A 22,053-nucleotide genomic window follows, 5' to 3' on the forward strand; every position below is an offset into this window, starting at 1 on the left:
TTTAAAAATAACAAGAACTCCTTTGAGAACTGGCATAACTACTAGTCCCCTATGGGTATGGCGTACTTAAAAAAAATGTACCCTAGTTAATGCAGCTCTCAAAAGTGCTTCCTTAGTTTTAGGAGGACACACCCTTCTCTGCATCTGATTTGCCATCCTGGGTGTGAGGAATGCCTGTCTTATAAATGGTTGAACATTTTCTAATTTGATAAAATGAAGCAAGAAAATTTAAGAATCCTTGTAAAATGGAATTTGTAAACCTAAATAATCAAGAGCTTGCTCTGAAATTTTGTGTTTATGTGATTCAGTTCTTTTTCAATCAATACAGGTGAAATCTCTAGTCATTATAGGTAAAATATCCACTCAACTATTTTTTAAGAATTTTTATAGGAAATAGTAGAGACTGTGAAATTTTAGATTTGGCTGACACTAGAGTTTGTCTCATTCAACCTGCTAACTTTTTTTTTAATTTAAGGAAATTGAGGCCTGAAGAAGTTGTTATATATCCAAAGTAGCTGACACTCATTGAATACTAGGTGATTTTCTTTATATATCCCAAAGTATACAAAGTGTCATGCCCTGTTTTCATTATCTACAGCCATGTAACAGATTATACCGACCATTAGTGACCTAAACCATCAAACATTTAAAATCTCAGTTTCTGTGGATTAGAATCTGGGTGCAGGATCTGGGGAGTCACCTTGAAAGTCTCTCTTGAGGTTCCAGTTCTGCCACCAGCTGGGGCTGTAGCCTTATCAAAAGGTTCAAGTGGGCAGGGGGAATTGGCTTTCAAGCCAATTTAGGTGGTTTTTGGCAGGCCCCTCTGCCTTATCATGTGTACCTCCAAAGGGGTGTCTCATGACGTGACAGCTGGTTTTCCCCAGGGCAAGAAAAAGAGAGAGAGAGACAAATGGAAATTATAAACTTTTTATAACTGAATCTTGAAAGTGACATCCCATCATATTTGTTTTTCTCTGTTACATCTGACTCAGACTAACAGACACAGACCAGGGGAAGATTCTAGATAGGCAATGAATAATAGGAAGGAGGAATCATCAGAGGCCATCTTAGAGGCTACCACATACTACAAGCCCAGAGAAAATACTCCCCAAGTGCTTGTCAAGTAAATTAAAAGATGGACTCATTATTTAGCTCTTTACAGTAAAATATCTCACAGGTAATGAAATTGGAATACGAGCTTTTGATTAAACAATGGTATTATGTGTATGTTATTCTTGCTGATTTTATCCTTACTGTGATCATATAAGAATATGTTCTTATATGTATGAAATATGCAGTGAAGTTTTAAAAGGGAAGATAGTTCAAACATATGCACACACACAGAGAACAAGAGGGGGGAAAGAGAAAATTTAAAAGCAAACATGGCAAAATGCAAACGATTGGTGAATTGGAGTAAGGAGTTGAACTAGTTTTCTAGGGGTGATTTCACAAAATGCCACAAATTCTTGATGGCTTAAAACAAAAATTAATTTTCTCATGGGAGTTCTGGAAGTCAGAGGTCTAAAATCAAGGTATTAGCAACGGATAAGCTCCCTCCAAAAGGTATAAAGGATAATCCATTCTTTACCTTGGTAGCTTTTGGTGGCCATCAGCATCATGCATTGGCTTTGTCTGGGAAATTCTGATCTCTGTCTCCTGTTCCACTCTGCGTCTTCCTCTTCACTGTAGATCTGTTCACTCTCTCAATAAGGACTCTTTTTCTAATAAGGACACTTATCATTGGATTTAGCACCCTTCCTAAACCAGGATGATGCTCTCATCTCAAGATGTTTAACTTAATCACATCTATAAAAACCCTCTTTCTGTGCAAGCTAACATAACTAGGCTCCAGGGATTAGGCATGGACACATATTTTAGGGGGCTACCAGACACCCACTACATGAGTCTATAGGAATTCTTTGTACAATTCTTGCAACTTTTCCATAAGTTTAAAATTATTTGAAAGCAAAACATTCAAGAACAAAAAACAGATTACATTGTCAAATGCTGTTATAATCCAGAGAACATGGCATCTGACAAGCTTTCTTTTAAAGATAAAACTTAAAAAAAAAACTTGTACAGATATATCAAATTGGAATAAGGTGTTTTGTGAATTTGAGCTTCATCATCGTTCACTGTTTGAAGTCAGTGGAGATTATATAATGTCAAAACTCTTTGCCATGTTGTCTGGCCTCTCAAACATTTGCTTTAATCTTTGTAGAACATTTTGGATATCAAAGGTCACTTTTATTTCAAAAGGAAGAACTGTATTCCCAATTTTACTATCTTTGTAGGAAGACTAAATGAGACTTTCTATGATGTTAATTGCCACAAGATGACAACTTTTTAGGAGGGTGTTGAAGCCCAGAGGAACATTTTTGTTTTGTATGTTTGATCTTTGATTGGTTTGTCTTCTTTTCAAAAATGCATATTGATCTTAAGAATCACCCTTTTTTTCATTCTTTTAGTCATCATTGTGCCCCCAAATTTGATAGTTTCTTAGCTACATATTGAGTTAAAGTGGCCCTATGCAGTATTTCTACTATGTAAAATGTAAATGAATGGATTCAATCATGGAACTCTACACCAAGTGATAATTGAAACCATGAGGACCAAGATGAGCATTCCATTGAAGCTACTGCATTAAAAAAAAATATTACACACATACATGCACACACACTCACACGTATACATAGAACAATCTTAATCTTATATTGGGAAGAATGGAGTAGCTAATGGAATGATGATGGAAGACAAAATGTTTTAGTAACTATTGCAATTGACTAGTTAACAATTGAGATCACACACTCCAGTCCGGATAAGCTACTTGAAGCTTGCAAATTGTGTTTTTCACTGTTCTGTCCTCAGCATCTAGCACGTTATTTATGTAAAGGTAATATTGGCTATGTAAATGTACATATCATGAGTGATTTTATGAATTAATTCACACAACAGCCAAACATAGTCAAGCATGAATGTACTGAAGTTAAAAGGTCATAAGGAAAAAAAAAAAAAAAGGTCATAAGGATGATGGAGCTTACAAACAAATGTGCGTGTGTGTATGAGTGTGTGTATACACATTCATGTGGTGCTTTTTTCTTGGATAATCTTTAAAGAATTGCGGAATTGGTCTCTAAAGCTGAAAGCAAACTCAGGTGGTCATCTGGTTCTGTGCCTTTCTTCAAGAGACAAGCAATTATTATCCCCATGATCTATTAAGCCACATTTTCTTTAGCATGTGACAGCTAAGGTGATGCTGATCTAAAAATATTGCTCTCCATTCTTAAACAATTTCACATGCACATAGATGTTTAACAAGCGCCTTTTTGGAGCTATTACGAGAAAACACTAGCAGCCTTGGTCTGGAGGAGTAATTTATGACAGCTAGGTAAAGGGTGTCCAAGATCATCTTGATCACATTAGCCATGCAGTAGCACTACCCCTGCACTGCGGTCTTTCTTTAACCCTGGTGACAAGAGTGATAAAAAAAATAACGACACAGTGAGTCTTCCTTTAGCTGCTCACTCCATTTCTTCTAGTGCCTGCTGCCTCAGATCGACTGTCAGTAGGTGAACAGGAAAGGGAATGGAAGGAGAAACTGCAGAGGAGTGCGTGTGTGAGCCTGAAAAGAGAGGCAGTTAATAGAAGGCCTGTGTCCCATACTCTCCTCCCTTTTTGGTTTGTTAACTAGAAATGTGGAAAGGTAAGGGATGTGAATTTAACTTGTTCTGACATTAGTTAGAGACAGAGAAGTGTGGCTACTTCCATGATATTTCTGCCCCAAAGAGAGGTAATTGGAAAACGTGTTGTGCGGTTAGGTGTTGTAATGAAAAATAAAGGAATGATCGAGACAGTGGAATCAAATTATAAGCATAAGGCAAATGTGCTGAAGTTTTTAGCCACTTGCAAAATTGTGAGATACTATCAGGACTGTGCAAATACATTGCTCTGATTAATTTTCCTGGGGTGAAATATGAAAATATTTATAAAATTGAGAATCCTGCCATGAATAAAATTTTCTCTGTGATATAATAAACTAAAATAAGCCATAACTTATATCTATCTTAAATGAAACTGTAAAAATGTTTAAATAATAAAGAACTGAGTGAAAAGATTTCACTGTGAAAGTAAAAAGAATCCATATCAGGACATTACTCTAGGTTGCTTAAAATATTGAAGAATATTCAATAAAGTAAAGACTAATTTGATTTAGAGGGTTATATATTTGATTTTCTAAATATTGTTATGGAAGTTGTATTTTATTACCTTTTCTTTAAACTCCTTGTTCATGTATAAAGGGCTAGTTTTTTGATATGAAGGCAAAAGGTATTCAGGGTCAAAATAATTAGATCTTTAGTTTTAATGATATTAAATAATTCAGCTATACTTCAAGAATAATATATTTGATCCAGATTTTCTTTTCTTTTTAGTTGTAAAATGACAAATTTCAGTTGTACAGTCTTTTAGAGATTCCTTAAGAATGTTCGAACAAATCATTGATATAAAGGAAGGGTTAATTGAAAAACAAACATACTAATATACAAAGCATTTCTTTTATATGAAGCACTAGAAATATTCTATTGTCAATCCAAACAGAACAAACTAAAATGAGATAATTGGGAAGGTGCCCATAAAGTCAGCCTGAGTATATTATCACAACTATATGTGAGATAATATTTGTTTTAAAAAGATTCTATGGCACTGTAAACTCAGTCTCATTAGAGACTGCATTTAAAAGGCTTATAAAGTTACTCATTAATGTTATCTTGTTGTATCTCCACAGCTTTTTCATTAAAGAAAATTCAGCAGAAAGCATTTTCTCCTGATAGCAGGAACCAATTTGCAATAAATGTTCTGGAAACCACTAGGGAAGCCATTACTGAGGTCTAATAAAAACAGACAAGCGTAACTTGTTCTATATTTTTGTTTCAATCACATACAGATGAGACCCCGCTTTCCACACCAACCGCAAGAGACAGCCTCGACAAACTTTCTCTAACTGGGCATGGACAACCACTGCCTCCAGGTTTTCCACCTCCTTTTCTGTTTCCTGATGGATTGTCTTCCATAGAGACCCTTCTGACTAATATACAGGTAGGCCTTTTTGTAATCTGGAAGAAAGAAATATGGAAGACCCAGCTGTAGATTTTTCCAAAATTCATACTATTCCAACTTAATCCTTTCATGGGATTGACCAAAGAATGGCATTGGAGTTTTTCACAGCAATTTAAGATTTTAAGCTTGCTACTATCAAATTGGTTTAGACATATTCAAATATGTATATTCAGCTTTGATGAAAATGACCTGGGCATTTGAAAAATCATTCTGCCTAAATGTTCTCCTTATTGTCAACTGATGGGTGGAATCTGTTTAAATTTGTCTGATTTACAAAACGACAGCACACCAGTTCTAATAAATATTTAGTTATTTTTAAACTGCTGGCCTTCTAGTGAGGAAATGATATGTTTAGTCCCTTAGAATATGTCTAATATAAAAGAATCCAAAAAATCCCTTCTTTCATAAATAAGTTTGTTTCAGTTAATAGGGTTTCTTCAAAGAATAGACTTCAAAAAGCTATACAAAACTTTCTACGGATTTCCTATGTAGTCCTCAGGATGTATATTTTACGTACAGTACATTATGAATCAAAAATACTTACAGTTAACAATAACATAGAGCATGGAGCCAAAATAATACGAGTGTTTGGGATACAAGAAAGCATAATTTTCTTGCCCACACATGAAGCCATCATGTGGATCCCAGATGGAGATTTTGGCCATCTACTTCTCCTTATTTGGAGTAGCTAATAGTAAGAATGTGCTTGCAGATACTGTGCTGTTAATTTTTTTTTAATTTTTTCTTTAGCACTTGATTCTTAGTGATATTTTTCTGTACACATTTCCTACCATATTAAACTTTCTCCCAGTAGAAATGTAATTAATTTTATTTACCTCTCCAAGGACATAACAGAAGGCCTTTAATGTAACATATCTTCTCATCTATTAATGTGGCATTTTTAATACTAATGTAATTAGAGTCTCCAGAACTGTGTTCAACTTTAAGGTTTTATATCTCAGTAATTGAAATAAATCATCAATCTAGCCTAAACTTAATCAAGGCCAAATAATTGATTATATTTTAAAATAAACATAGACTTTTTTTTCTAAATTTGACCCATATTATTGTTTTTTATGAGGTAGAGTTCTTAACGAATTTCTCTTTTGTAAAATTAAATGATTTCCAAAAGTATCCCTCAACATCTCTGAATTTACACTCCAAAAGGAGGAAACAATTATTTTTGTTATGTTTACAACTCCATATGAAGCAAAGAAAAAACTAAGAGTTTACTTAAAATTCTCCATCCAGTTTTATGTATCTTCATTAACGAGAAAGTCTTTAAGCAGGAAAGTGGTCATTTGATTTCAGTTTCAGTGAAGAAAACATTTCTGGGTTTTATCAGTATAAAACCAGCTTGCTCATCTGAAGAATGGGTTTACACAGGGACTCTTGCATTGTGTGTGAATACCACATCTTTAAGTCAAGTACTGTCAGTTTGGGAGTATTCATCTATCACCCTCTACATAAACACACCAGTAATACCCAGACTAGAAATGTATCTGCATCCACCTCAAACTGTAATTATTTCTTTAAAAAAGAAGAAAGAAAAGAAAACCCCAATTTCAAAATGTTCAGATTTTAGACAAATATTTTATTGAAGATATCTCTAGATTTGATATATACTCTCCTTTCTGACCTTCCAACGAGCCTTATTAACATATTTTAGCAAGAGTTGATAATGGGACAATAGTCAGGGCAAGCTAAGTTGTTTATTGCTAGTCCTAAATCATAGAGACCTGAGTCCATCAAAGTTAAAACACCTACAATAAGAATACTTTGTTAAAAATAAATTATGCTTGTCCACTTCAGTGCATTCAAAGTAAAATAAAGATTAAAAATTTTACTGCGTTCCATGCATAATAATACACATACATACACAACACATGCATAAATACATATATATATACACATACATACACATACATATATACTGGATTTATGTTTAGTAGTGGTTTCACATCATTTTTCAAAAGGTTATTAATGTTAGTTCTTTTATTATTGCCACATTTATTGAGTTATAGTAATATCCTAGGAATGATATAGAATGTTTAAGTAGTCATGACCCTGGCTTATTGGGCATACAGTATAAATGTGTTTGCTGTCCAAATTCTAATTTGGGTAATTACATTCTGCCTACCTCAATTTCCTCTGCAATTTCAATTATATATAATGGGGTTCTCTGCTTTCTATTTCAAAATGGCAACATACTTTTTGTGCGGTAAGTTTAAAGCTTCATATTTCTTTTGGAGCTATTTTATCAGGATGGCAATGCAAAACATTGTTAAAATGTTTACATGTTTCAAATCATACAATACCATATATAAATTTAAAGCTTTATTATATATATTTACTATTTTAATTAAACCTAAGACATTGGATAGTATTTAAATTTAATGTATGTAAGTCTCTTTTTTCTTACAATAAATGACCAAAAGCCCTACAAAACAATGTGTTTATTGTTCTAATATTAAATGATAATTTAATTTTATGATACTCTGTAATTTGATAAATCTGAATTTTAAAATTTGTAATGGTTAATACAGATGTCCCTGCCATGAGATATCAAAGTTGAATTTTGATAAATGTTTTTTTCCTTTGTGCTTTTAGAGGACTTATGGAAAAAATACTATATACTGGTATTTTTAAATATGCTATATACTATACATAATAAATATATATATGTACAGTATGGTAATGTCACTTTAGTAAGTGATATGGATTCATTCCAGGTTTTCCTTTTTAGAATTTTTAAAATTTTATTGTATGCAGAGTTTTGTTTTTCTCAGTGTGGGCAATATTTTAGTATGCCTTCCATATTCAAACATGTCCATGGAGAACTCCCCGTGAGATTTTAGGTGAGGAAACTAGAATTTTAGTGTCAATTTACTGAATGTGACACCTTCAAACACTGGCTACCCAATTAACAAACACACTTAAAGGAGAATTTTACTCTCTATTCACAATCTGAGCTTTCATGCTGTAAATCCTAGCTACAATCTATTTGTACATAGGATTAGGAAAAATAATTTACATTGCTTATCTTATTAATAAGAATTATTTAAAATGACTTACTGAAATAAGAATAGATAAATAAATACAAAAATAAAGGTAAAATAAGGTAGGGAATATAAAACTTAGGGATGAGGTTAACATTGAAGATATATGCCATTTGGGATATTTGATAGGATTTTGGTTCACTATGATTTGTCTATATGGAGAAATTAAATAAACAAGAAAGACCTAAAAAGGATTGTTAAAACCATAGTGAATGGCATGTTGCAGATTGAATAACTATGGTCTAATAAATAAAAATAATCCAATAATGGTACTTAAATATTCTCTAATTTCTGTTTGATAAAAGAAAATGAAGAGAATCTGACTTAATATTAAGATAAAAAACATTCTGATTATACATCTTCCAGTCTTTACCTTTCCATGTCATGGCCAATAATGTTATATTTTTATACATGTAAAAGAAGTTAATAGTTTTCTATTTGCATTTTTAATACATCATTTTAATTATAACAGAGTTAGACAAAATAATTAGGAAACTTTCAAAAAGATAAACACCAAAAAAGGACATTGGCTTCAAAATATGAGTAGACTAGGATCAGATATATTGGTGTTAATTATATCTTTTTATGTTTCATCATACCTACATAGTCTGTCTTTTTTTTCTCATTACCAATTTGTGAAAAGACCTCATTAAAAAAAAAACAAAACAGTGAAATATATCCAATATTCTGAACACAGTTTACTATGATGAAGAGAATTTCATTAATCTCTTAAAAATCTGGACTATATACCATACTTACTAATTTATATTGTATACAACAACAGTGATAATTATGATACTAGTTAAAATGAATATTTATTGAACAATCATAGTGTGTCATTATATAGGAAAAATACTCCTGTGTGTGTCTTCTGCTTTCAATACACTACACTTGTGACATCACTTCACTTCTGATGCTTCTGCCCACCAAATATCTGGTAGTTTTTTCCACACCAATCAATTCTGCAACACTGGCTGGATTCCCTACCATTGAACCCCCGTTCTGACGCTGTCTACCTGGAGATAGCCTCAGGTCCCAAAGGTTAAGAGTTCAATCCCACAAGATTGCCCCCTACCCAAATGTCAGATGCCAGTTGCAAGTCCAGGTTGTAACCTGTGCTACTGACCAACCAGCTATAGATTGGAGGTTCCCATCACCCCCTTCTCAGGTACAGTTCATTTACTAGAGCAGCTCTCAGAACTCAGGAAAATATTTAGGTTACTAGTTAATTGTCAAGGGATATAACTCAGGAACAGTCAGATGGAAGAGATGCATAGGGCAAGGTATATGGGAAGGGGTGTGGAGCTCTTGTGCTTTCTCTGAGCATGCCACCTCCCCAGTACCTCCACGTGTTGACCAACCCAGAAGCTCTTTGAACTCTGTCCTTTTGAGTTTTCATAGAGGTTTCATTATTTAGGTATAATTGATTAAATCACCCACAGTTGGTGATTAATTCAACCTCTAGGCCCTCTGTCCTCCCAGAGGTCAGGGGGGATGGGACTGAAAATTCCAATTCTCTAATCACAGAATTAGTTTCCCTGACAACCAGCTTCTATCCGTAAGGCTTTCCAAAAGCCACCTTATTAAAATAAACTCAGGTGTAGTTGGGAGGGGCTTATTATGAATAACAAAGGCCATCCATTTAACCTTTTTCACTCTTGTTACTTAGGAAATTACACCCATTGTAGGATCTTTGGGATGAAGACCAAATACATTTCTTACTGTAAATCACAATATATTCAGTCCATCTCTATGCTAATTCTGTATGATATTACATTGAATCGTCTTTATAATCCTACACAGTGGATTTCATTATCATCCTCATTATACAGATGAGTAAATGAAGGCAGACAAGTCTTTTGATCAAGGTCATATAATGGTGGTGGAGTCTGGATTTAAACATAGGCAGGATGATTACTGAGTCCATGTTGCCATATCTCCAACATGATCATATGAATCACAAGATGGGTTTTACATCTGGAAATGCTTTTGAGGGAGTATCCATTATTGAACGATTTTGGAGAACAATAGCCATAACATTAATCTTTTGTTATAAGAGCTTATGTGAATATGCATTAGTTGATACTGTTCTATTCTATATTTATCTACAAAAGTTCCAGGTTTCCAGGGACACTATTCCTTCTCATCCTGGAAAGAAACATTAAAAGAAAATAATAAATAAGCTTGGGAATTTTGAACTAAGCTTAGTCAATTCACTAGTTTGGGATTTTGGACAAGTCATCTGATCTTTATGGGCCTTGGTTTGTTTCAACTTTAAGCGGTTTTAATTAGAGTGGGCAATCACTAAAATCCCCTTCTACTAGGATATTTACTATCATAAGAAACACTGCATTATTGAGCATAATTTGTCACATTAATACCTGTGACACTCAAAAAACTTTAGTTATCATCTGATTCTGAAACACCTTTGTATAAAAAATAAACATGGCTAAGTAAGCTTTTCCTTTGGGATCCAACTAGGATATTAAGAAATGTTTCCTTCATATCAGTGTTACTTTAAATTATCTTATACAAGCAGTTATTTTACTTTCTAGAAAAAATATATATAGAAATAGTCGAAAACTTGCTAGATCAATTACAGTGCCCTTCTGAAAAGAAATGCATATAGACTTGTTCCTGAAAAATGATTAGAATAATTTAATTTACAAGGTAGATCGTTTTAGAAAACAAAAACATTTGTGTATATGACAATTATGCTTCACTTACGGGAAAGAAATTTGAGGCCAAACAACCATTGTCTCTTATAATTGCTATGCCACAGAGTAAGCCTAAAAGCATTTCTTTAGAATTGTCATTGTCGAACATCATAACCGACCTCCCCCTGGAGAAAAATTCATGTTTTAAACCTTGTGTCTTTTGCTGTAATTCATCATCACGGAATTGTCATCACAGAATTGGCTCAATACTGCATGTCCACGTGAGACTCAGCATTTAGTGTGACCTTTGCATATGATCTACCTGGAAAATTTACAGAAGTTACACAAATCTGAAAGTACTATTATCACTGATGGTTAAAATGGTGTCCTAATGATTTGTAGATGTTGTGAACACTACTTGCTATTGCTTTTCCCAGCCCCCTGCTGCACTGAAATTTAATCGGTTTTCTGTATTTTTGCAGCAGAGCTGTCACGGGCAATAACATATTTTTGCATATGTATCAGTTTGGCTCTAGTGCAGATTTTTGTTCACACTGGACTCCTACTGATATGCACTGATTTAAAGTCTAAAAATGAAACTTAATTTTATATAGCTTATAAGTAGTCCCTGGAGGGTATTGGATCTTAAAGCTAGTATTTTTCAGATATAATCAGCAGGAATAGGTAATGTATTACCATTAGGGACATTAGCAGCAACTGTAACAAAAGAAAACAGTAAACATAAATGCTTTTAGCAACTTCATACATTACAACAAATATTAATGTAAAATTACACAAATTAGAGTTGCATTTTAACATTATTCAACATGTTTATTCATAATGATTGTTTCATATTTAAGGAACACCAAAATATTGTGTTTTGTCAGCCAAGGACAATAATAGTTTAATAGTAATTTATTTTAAACAGCTACTGATAATACAACCAATCAACACATTAAGTGGTGCCAACATTGGCATCTTGCTAAATAATCTCTAGACATTGCACAGAGAGTACATCTTTCAAAGATAAGTCAACAAGAGCAATCAGAGCAGAAAATTAGAATTTGGTATCTTAGAATTAAAATACAGCTAAACTAAAGTTTTAATTGGGGTGATCTAAAAGGGCACTTGATGTAATGATCTCTTTCATTTGTTACTAATTGTTTGTTCCTGATGAAGAAGAAACATACACAGGAATGTTGCTGAATTGTGTTAAGATGGCAGTTTCCTTAGCTGCTATGTTTTATTGTTAAAAATAGAAGAGTAGGGAGGGGCAAACAGCCATGTAGAAACCCTCCAGCTTGTCTCCTATCACAAGAATTATGCCATGAAATTCAGGGCCAGGTATAAAAACATGAAATAATTTATATGTACTTGAGAAGAGAATAAGATGTCTTATGATAGTGCTACATTGGTGAGCTGATCTAAGGGTACACCTCTCTTGGGCTAACAAGTCAAGCCAGAGTTGAAATTCCCAATTCAGAATGCATATGTTGTCTCCTGTAGGAAGTGTCATATCCTAGAATATATCTACAAATGCCATCAACTTCACTTCATTTATAAATTTTAGTCTGTATGGGGTACCTGGGTGGTTCAGTCCGTTAAGCGTCAGACTCTTGATTTCAGCTCAGATCATTACCTCAGGGTGATGAGATGGAGCTCTGCATCAGATCTACACTCAGCAGACTCTGCTTAAGATTCTCTCTCTCCCTCTTCCTGTGCCTCTCCCACTACTTACTGGGAGTTGATAAGGAAAGAAATGTTAGCTCTAATATTTACTAATAACTTTCTGAAGGATTTTGGGAGAGAACATGTGCAGAATACTTTATATGTTTTACATATTCTCATAATCTCATTTTCAAGAATCTCAGAATATTACTCAAGTTTTTAATTAACAAAGAGTAAATCAACTTACATGTGTATCTCTTATAGAAGAGATTCCATCACCTACTGTATAAACTTTACATTTACTATATACTCTTAAGTTATACTGTCAAATAGTCCCCTAAAAGTTATTCTCAATTTGTTTTAACCATTTTAAATGACTTTTTAAAAATAATGCACTATTAAAACACTAGGTTTGGGATCATATATATATATATATATCTCAAGAAAAATATACCAGTATTATAATTTCTATTCATAAAATGTTTAGAATCTACTATATGGTAGGCACTCTCTGGACTCTGGGAGACATACTACCAAATGAGAGAAAATGTCCCTGCCTCAGAGAGTTTACGTTTTAGTGCAGAAGACCTGACATAAAGTAGTAAACATATACATGAATGACAATATTACACAGTGATAAATGATAGGAGGGAATAACTAGAGGGCTATTCCAGATATGGTGGTAAGAAAAGAACTTTCTTGGATGGTGACTGAACAAAGGTGAAATGAAGTGAGGGCATGAGCCACACAAAAATTGGAAGGGAAGGCATTCAGGAGAACGAAAGAGTGAAATCACTGGTGCAGAAACCAGTTTTCTTGAGAAATGGAAAGATGAGCATTTGTCCAGTATAATCTCAGTAGGGAATGGTGGAGGTAGAGCTCTAAGAGACAAGTGGGTACTACCAGGGTCATTTGGGATTATGTAAATCATGCCACATCATCACTTGTGTAAGAGCTTTAATATTCCCTAAAAAAAAAAAAAAAAAGAGCTTTAATATTTTCTTCTCAATTCTTATTTTTTAGCAGGCTTATGTGCTGCCCTCATTTAGCTTTAGATCTAGATATTTCTAATTAGAAGCAATTGAACCTGCATGGCAAAAACATTTGTCTTCCTAATATAGTTTAGTTAGATTTAGAAATTTTGTGCTTTGGTAAAAGTACTTGTCCTAGTGAATATAGGGTGAATATAAAAGAATGAAAGAATTTGATTAGTTGTTTTTTTTTTAATGCTTTTAAGTAATGAATGAAATATGCTCTACACCAAAATATTACAATTCTGAATGCCTTCTTTGTGCAGGGGCTCTTGAAAGTTGCCATAGATAATGCCAGAGCTCAAGAAAAACAAGTCCAACTGGAAAAAACAGAACTGAAGATGGATTTTTTAAGGGAAAGAGAACTAAGGGAAACGCTTGAGAAGCAGTTGGCTATGGAACAAAAGAATAGAGGTATTTCTAAAGTTCCAAATAAGTGTAATATTTTATATAATCTATTTAACAGAACAATACTATGTTTGGTGATTTACTATGAGAATACAGCTTTTTTGTTAATTTACTATGTTTGGTGATTTACTATGAGAATACAGCTTTTTTGTTAATTTACTTATAGCTGAGGTTCACAGCAGGATTTGAATCCTAGGCTCATTGTGTTTTTTCATTTCCAGAGTATAAATGATTTCTCTTCTGTTCATACCTCAGGGAATTGAAATATGTCTATTATATAATTAATCACATAGTTTTTATTGCTCATAGAGCTTAACAAATAATTGTAAGATAAGAATGAGCTCTGATGACAGCCATGAAGAAAAATCTTATATTCATTCACAATTGCCCTTTGAAAAACTTAAAAGTTAAAGTCATAAAGCTAAAATAGAAAATACTGATTATTCAAGCGAAGCAGATATAGTAAGATATTTATCAACTGAAATTGAAGACTGATGAATATCTGAACAAATGACCAAAGTTGAGTGTTTGTATAATTTTCTTTCTGGATGCCTCATTTTCATCCAACAAGGTCAAATACACATTAGTGTAGAAGCCAATATGAATTTTTATTGGGTAAAAACAATGATATCACTAATCTATGAATTGCTTCTTCTAACACATTTTACAGTGCATGTATAGATAATTTTGAAGGTCATTCATATTTGTGAGTTTATATTATGTGTGAGATTAAGAGTATTTCCTTTACAACCAACTTTCCCTTTGCCTCAACAATAAGATTCTCGTAAGTACTCCAGGGGGGAGCACCTACTCCCTCATTTAATAAGTATCCAATATAAATATCCCAGGTGTTCTTTTATATGTTTGATACAGTCATTTGAAAATCATTGTTTCTGCTTTGTTTTTCAAACCAGTAGTAGGTTTTTTCATTAGTTACTATGAGGCAACAGCTAGTGGGTTCCTGGGATGAGGCTGATTTAGAAAAGCCATCACCACCAATATATGGCATATAATGTGGTTTCACATAGATTAAGGCAGTATAGTAATCAAAACAAGATAAACACTGATAATGGGATGTATTTTGTGTGAATAATGAAGATTTGTCCAAGAGTTTGTTAAATAGAACCACTTCAATGAGATAGCCATGTCTTGATTCTTGATTTTGTTCTCACCTGGAGAAATTTTGTTTTTGTTTTTTGACAAGACATAAAAGTAGACCCTTGAATTCCTGAAGTAATCTTTTGGTTACTTGAGAGAACTTTAGAATTTTATTGGTTCAAATCTTTTGGAGGACTTACATTAATTTTTTTTTTAACCACTAGAGGGCAAAACACTTCACAGATCACATCATGAATTTCCCATTTAATTAATTGTGAACAATAAATTAAAGGTAATAGCTATCAATAATTATCTATTATAAATGTATCCATTGAAGCAGTGTATTACCCTGAAGAGAGAATATGGCAATACCAGGTTCAATTGCGGAGCAGGAAACAGTAAGCAGTCAATGGCAAGGGACTAGGTATTGAGTTTTAGTGCCATGGAAGTACAACAATTCAAATAAGGAATTCAGAAATTACTGTTTCTTTTCAAAGAGACTTATAACCAATCATCTTTGGAAAGGGATAGAGTAGGCAAATGATGTTGTTGAGATAAGCATACGATTTTCATATTAAGTAAAGGAAATTAGCATTTATTCAAAACCAGTTTTGTTTTGTTACAAGACTGTAACCAATGTATGTTTTGATAAAAAACAGCCTCTGCTAATATATGTTACCGGCAACAATAAACTCAACAAGTTAATGGTCTGCCACCTTAATGGTATTAATAATTATAAAAATGGGGCATATGAAAGTCAGAAACTGAAACAAATTCTTACTTGAATCTTTATTACTTTGATTTATATTTTGACTAAATACTGTATTAAATAAAAATGTTGTTGTTTTTTCATCTGTAGTAAGAAATCAAGTAGTAAACTCTGAATGACTATTCCCTATGACTAATTCTAAAAGGATTTTCTCATACCGATTCTGTCACAGTCACATTCACATCTACAGTGTTTATCAACCAGAAGAAAAAAATTCCAAAAAGAAACATTTGCATGCTCTCCATAGACTGGCTGCTTATCTTATATAAATTGTAAAAACTAAAATAATTATCATACTGAAAGTATGGTCAACCATACATTTTGTGAACATTTGTTACTAGTTATTGGTTACATACTATATACAAATATTTAAATTGTCCAGTAGGAGAAAATGTATCATAATTAACTTTTTGTGTCATAAGCTACTTTTTTAAATATAAATACCACATCATTGTCAGCAGTAGCACATTATTATCATCAGTGAGGTTTTATAGTCCACCAGATTGAAGCAGAATAAAACATGATTTTCTTGAAATATGTTATAGTGCATATAAAATTGCTTTGAAGAAATTATCGATATCTCTGAGCAAATTACAATAGCTTCATCACCCCCAAAAGACTACTTCTATGTTGATAATTAAGAGTATTTAGCTCCTCATATACAAAAATATTTATTGCCTTTTTTAAAATTTCAAGAAAAAAATTCTTAAGACCTGGACCAATGTAACTGTTTTGCAAAACAACTACAGGGGAAATACTCCATTTGCTATTCAAAATTGGTGCTTCATAAAGAGATAGAAGGCATGCTTATAAAGGCTGGCATGATTCTAACTATTATGTACTATTCTGATTCAAGGGCAGAGACTAACCCACAAAATTCATTTAATCAGGCTTCCTTTATCAGTGCATATAAATATTTACTAAAATTAGTTTCCCCTTAAATCTGTCTCTACATATGACAATCAAAGGCATCTTTGTAATATAACAGTGGTTGAAGGCTAAATAAAAATTAGCCTCCTTGGATATTTCACTGGGATTTATTTTAGATAAGGGTGGGATTTTTTTTTTTTTTTTGGAACTTCTGCATAGGTAGACTCAGTCCAGCAGGAAAAAAAAATATATGTTTATATATATATTTTTTATATAAATATATATATAAAATCATAGATCATTGATAAGTTAGGGCATTGCAAAAAACTTTTTAAAATGTAATATACAAACACTCTTTTCTAGCCATAGTTCAAAAGAGGCTAAAGAAGGAGAAGAAGGCAAAGAGAAAATTGCAGGAAGCACTTGAATTTGAGACAAAACGGCGTGAGCAAGCAGAACAAACGCTGAAACAGGCAGCTTCGACAGATAGTCTCAGAGTCTTAAATGGTAAGAGGGTGCATCTTCATGCACGGCTCACTGACATTAACTTTTTAGCACTCAAAAGACAATGTAAACCTGTGTTTGTGGTTTCACATATATTCGTATATCTGTTGATTCATTACATTGTGTTTGTGGTTTTACATACATCTTTATCCCTAGTGATTCTTTAAACTGTAAGCCTGGTGGGAAGTGATCCCGCATGTTGGGGAATTGCTTGACTTCCCAGGTGCTTTCACCTGGCCTGTTGTACTTCACTCCAGTATCTGGGACCTGACACGGCTTTCCTGCATAACTGGGTCTGTCTGTACTGAAAGAGGATAAAATATTAATCTGAGAACTTCCCAGCTCCATCCCGTGTTAGGAACAATTTGGCGTTACTTATTTATCTATTCAAATATTTTGATGATTCTTATGGTTCTGGTCTTTGTTCAACCTTTAAAAGATGACAAAGATTTATGTAATTTTAATTCAGCTCCAAAGTAACAGGTTGCTCTTTTTTTTTAAAGGACAAAAGCATCAAATGAAATATGTGTCCCTCTTACCTTTCTGTGCTTTTAGACTCTCTGACCCCAGAGATAGAAGCTGACCGCAGTGGCAGCAGAACAGATGCTGAAAGGACAATACAAGGTAGGAATTTGCAAAAGGCTATAAATCTAGATCTTGCTATATGAGTTTTTCCTCAGCTTTAGCCTGCTATTCAAGCATGTAGCCTACCATCTGGGCCACATCAAAACAAGTTCAAACAAGGTCAAGTTCATCTTGCTTGTTTATATGAGTGAATTCATTTTGTGCTGATAGATTTTCTTTAAATTAACAGGTCATTTCTGTTTATACAATGCAATTAAAAAGGAATAATTAATTTTAAACAATGTATGATTTAATCTTGGACACAGTAAATGTGCTTTATTGAATGCTTGAAGCCCAATCTCACGCAGGAAGGGTTTATAAGTTCTCCACCGTCTGAATAAAAGCATGGGTTAATCAAATCGGTAGTTCTTAAATTCGAAAATTTCTCCTTCTCATTTTTGTGACAGATACTGCAAGGTACATGCAAAATAGACTGGTTCAATGTTAACAATAAATAAGATTGTTTAGTCCTCTGTGTATTTTCTGAATGTTCTGTATGCCATTATATACATTTTAATAACACAAATCTGCTGAGCAAAATCATATATAGAATACTAAAGGGAGTTGTATTAAACACTCAGAAGAGCTAAATATGTATATTGCCTAGACCATACTATTAGGAAAGAACAAAATCTGAAGGTAACATTTATAGTCTAACATCTATTCTAGGCAATAAACTCAGTCTAACAACATGAATACTAAACAGTAAAAAGAGCATTTGTTTTCTATTTTAAATGAAGATGGTTCTTCAAAGGGAAGCCTAAAATGATTAACTGCTATAATCCTCTCAATTGCTTTTATTTTGCATTTTAAGCTCAATCATTTTGGGGATATTGTTTGACATTAATTGTGCTACTTAATCAGCTCCAAAAGTGTCATCTTTGGTTTAGTGTAAAGGAAACATACTTTTGGAAAGTATCAGATATGCAATGAGTAAAAATTGGAAACTTGCAGAAACATTCCTGAAGAATGTTTTTGCCTATATTTATTTTACCTAAAAACATGATAATTATTTTTTAAATCCTGAGGCTTGAACCATATGTTATTATGAGATATCTCCTTGTATATACAAGATTAGTGTAATTGTAGATGTAGAAAAGGCTTCTTCTTTTTAGAGCATTATGGATATCAGGAAAAGTATGTGTGGATGTACATGTATAATCTTATTAAAATCATAAGATTTCTATTGTGTCTCTTTTTAAAAAAGATTTTATTTATTCATGAGAGACATAGAAAGAGAGAGGCAGAGACATAGGCAGAGGGAGAAGCAGGCTCCATGTGGGGAACCTGATGTGGAACTCAAACCCAGTACTCCAGGATCATGCCCTGAACCAAAGGCAGATGCACTTAACCACTGAGCCACCCAGGCATCCCTGTTGTGTCTCTTTTTAAAATTCCATACACATGTCAACAAATTAGTAATAGCAAAGCCAGTTCTTTTTATCAGGGGTGATAACTTCAATAAGGTCAATATAAATATCAGCCCTGATTTGTATGTGCAGGGACCACTCATGCATTAACTTAGCTAGTGGCCAAATGGATGTAAGAAAACACCTGAGTCTTCAGATGAATATGATATATAAATTATCTGGTATCTACAGAATCCATAAGGTTCCTCAAACTCAATCCAAGAAAAATTATAGGCAATATATTACTGTATACTAATGGAATATTTGTTGTCAGTGTTAAGAAGTGATTAGGCAAAGATTAAACATTTTGTATAGTGAATATCATGTTTATTCCAGGAATTTGCTATAGGTAATATTTTGGTCATCAGTAAGGCTATCGTTATTTTAATTTGAATTTGCAAAATTGACATATATTCAAATATACACTTCAATATGCATAAAATCTTGCTATATATGGTTGAAGTATTGACAGTTCTCATTTTCTATTGTGATTTGCTTACTTAAGTAAAATTTTAAATCATAAATTGCCTTCCTTTTGCTATCCAGAATGTTCTCAGTTGGGTAACAAAGAAAACTCACCCAAACAACTTTATAATTAAGGCAATAAAACATTTAAAGAACAATTATACATAGTGATTTAAAGCCAAATATAAATGATTATGGAGTTATTAAATGCTTTACTTTCATTGTAATATAAAATCTTAATTGTTCCCTTCATTCGTTCATCTGGTCAATTAAAAATATGTCTTCCTTAATTCTAACATGAACAGTAAGTAATACTCTATTTTTTGTATGATTATACTTGTATTTAATGTTTTGTTATATTGTTCAAAGTGCACAATGAGTTTTCAACAAAACACCTATTAGTCATGGTTTTAATTAGACAATATGGATTTTTTTCTCAAATGTAATAAAAAAAACATAGTGTGTGAATATTTTTATGTTTTAATTGATAAAAAGGTATTTCCCTGGCAATTGAACCACCCAAGACTCTTAAAATACCAGGCAGTTCCAAGAGATCTTTTGCTCCTCAGACTCCACTAAGTAAGCTCATTTAGTTCTATGAACCTTTCTTTCCCCCCAAATCTTAGGCTAAATGAATACATTTGGAAATCAACAGGACAAAATTAACTGTGAGCAGGAGAAATCAAAAATAAAAAACTAGTTAAATTCTGAGTCGAAGCACAAAGATGGGAAAAGCAAAGAAGGAAGTACCAGAACTCATTGCTGACTTGTGAAATGGTCCCTGCCATGCATTTGGGGAGCACTTAGCACCTACTGCTTCACAATATAAGAATGACAGGAACATGGCCTCTTACTCCTTTTGCTTCATCTGTCTTGGTGTCCTCAAGCCCAGGTGTTATGATACTCTTTGTATTCTTTCCTACTCCCCGTCCAGCCATAAGTAAAATTATTCTCTGTTCCAAAATAAACCCGACTTAATTAGGAAAGACAAAGGAAACCCACATTTCTCTATGCTTGTCATGTATTTATTTATTTTTAACATTCTGGCAATAAATAAATGCCATACTTGGCCCAAGAGTTAGTCACCTAGCAGTTGGGCACTTATATACTGCCCAAGTGCTGGGTAATTACCCACAAATAAGCATCCCTAGGTTAGTTAGACTAAATATTGCCTTATTGGCATTTAGTACCACCATTTATGTAAAACTATAGAAGGGAGGAGGAAACCAGACAGCAGTTTAGAAAATATTCCTGAGCAAAGAGACTCTAAATAATTTACTTACTTGTGATAAGTAAATCAGTTCATACTACACAGGGATAAATTCTTCATTATTGATATTTCCAGTAACTAACAAAATTCATGAGTTTGGTGGTGATATTATGGATAGAGAATGAACATTAAAAAAAAAAAACTTGTTTCAGGAGCTGAATCATATGGTGATTAACATTCATGCCTTGAGTTTTACAGATTTATATGGCATGATTTGTGTTAGAAAATTTTATCTTACTTTAAAGCTTTTTGTAAGATCTTTTAAATATGCAGAGTAGACTGAGTTCATATAAATACTCATTGAACACTTTTTTGGACTAGTTAATAAATGTCCCCCAAAACTTTTTCTGCCCCCACTTACACAAATGCACATCCCCACACTATATGCACCAAATCTACAATATGATGGCTTTCTTCAGCTGCATTCTAATCTCTTTTTAATCTCTCTCATTGGGCAATGGCAAACACTTAAATGGTTTCTTTAACATGTATGTTTTGATAATTAAATGGTTTCTTTAACATATATGTTTTGAAAAAGAATATATATATATATATCTCCAGGCCACTCAGATATTACCTAAGAGGTCCAGGTTATAGCCTGCTTGTATTTGGCTATCTCACAGAAGGCTCAGGGTCCAGTGCACAAAACCAAAAGGACCAGGCACCCGCTGCAAACCTGTCCTCATCCAGTGCTCCTTCCCTATGGAACCCTTACCTGCCCAATCCAACATCTTCCTTAATTTATACTGAGGAAGAGAAGAGCACACATTTCCTTCCCCCACCCTCCACATCCAATTACAACTCTTTCTCCTCATCTCAAAATCCTTTTTTTGATTCTCTGAAAGCCCCAGATCTTTCTCTACCTATCAAGGACATATTTCCTCCCTCCTTGCCTTTACTTGCCCATCCTTGAAATCTCATTTTAGAAGCTACTGCTTCCAGGAATGCTTCTCAGCCTCCACCCCTTGCCCCTGCAGCATCTCTCTGACCCCTGGGTCTATTTCTACCTCTTCAAGGTTTTTACCATGTCTTTTACTTCTCCACAGTAATCTCCTGTGCACTTATAGTTCTTTGCTCAATGTCTTCTTCCTCTCTCTGGAAGGTTG

At 33.4% G+C, this 22,053-nt stretch overlaps 1 protein-coding gene and 1 long non-coding RNA gene across 2 annotated transcripts in view; one reads left to right on the plus strand and one right to left on the minus strand.

Annotated features, from left to right (window-relative positions):
- The window catches only part of DACH1 (dachshund family transcription factor 1), a 422,360-nt gene that overhangs the window by 368,651 nt on the left and 31,656 nt on the right, over window positions 1-22,053 (plus strand). The window contains exons 7-10 of the mRNA XM_077855416.1: window positions 4,943-5,094; window positions 13,797-13,944; window positions 17,039-17,182; window positions 17,735-17,803. Coding sequence (XP_077711542.1) covers window positions 4,943-5,094; window positions 13,797-13,944; window positions 17,039-17,182; window positions 17,735-17,803 — 513 coding nt within the window. The remainder of the gene's footprint in view (window positions 1-4,942; window positions 5,095-13,796; window positions 13,945-17,038; window positions 17,183-17,734; window positions 17,804-22,053) is intronic.
- On the minus strand, window positions 4,962-9,658 carry LOC144287916 (uncharacterized). Its single transcript, XR_013355741.1, has 2 exons — window positions 9,518-9,658; window positions 4,962-5,111 (listed from the first exon to the last, which is right to left on the minus strand). It is a non-coding gene; the product is annotated as an uncharacterized LOC144287916 (long non-coding RNA).

This window comes from Canis aureus, chromosome 17 (genome assembly GCF_053574225.1).
Source record: "Canis aureus isolate CA01 chromosome 17, VMU_Caureus_v.1.0, whole genome shotgun sequence".
Taxonomy (NCBI): domain Eukaryota; kingdom Metazoa; phylum Chordata; class Mammalia; order Carnivora; family Canidae; genus Canis; species Canis aureus.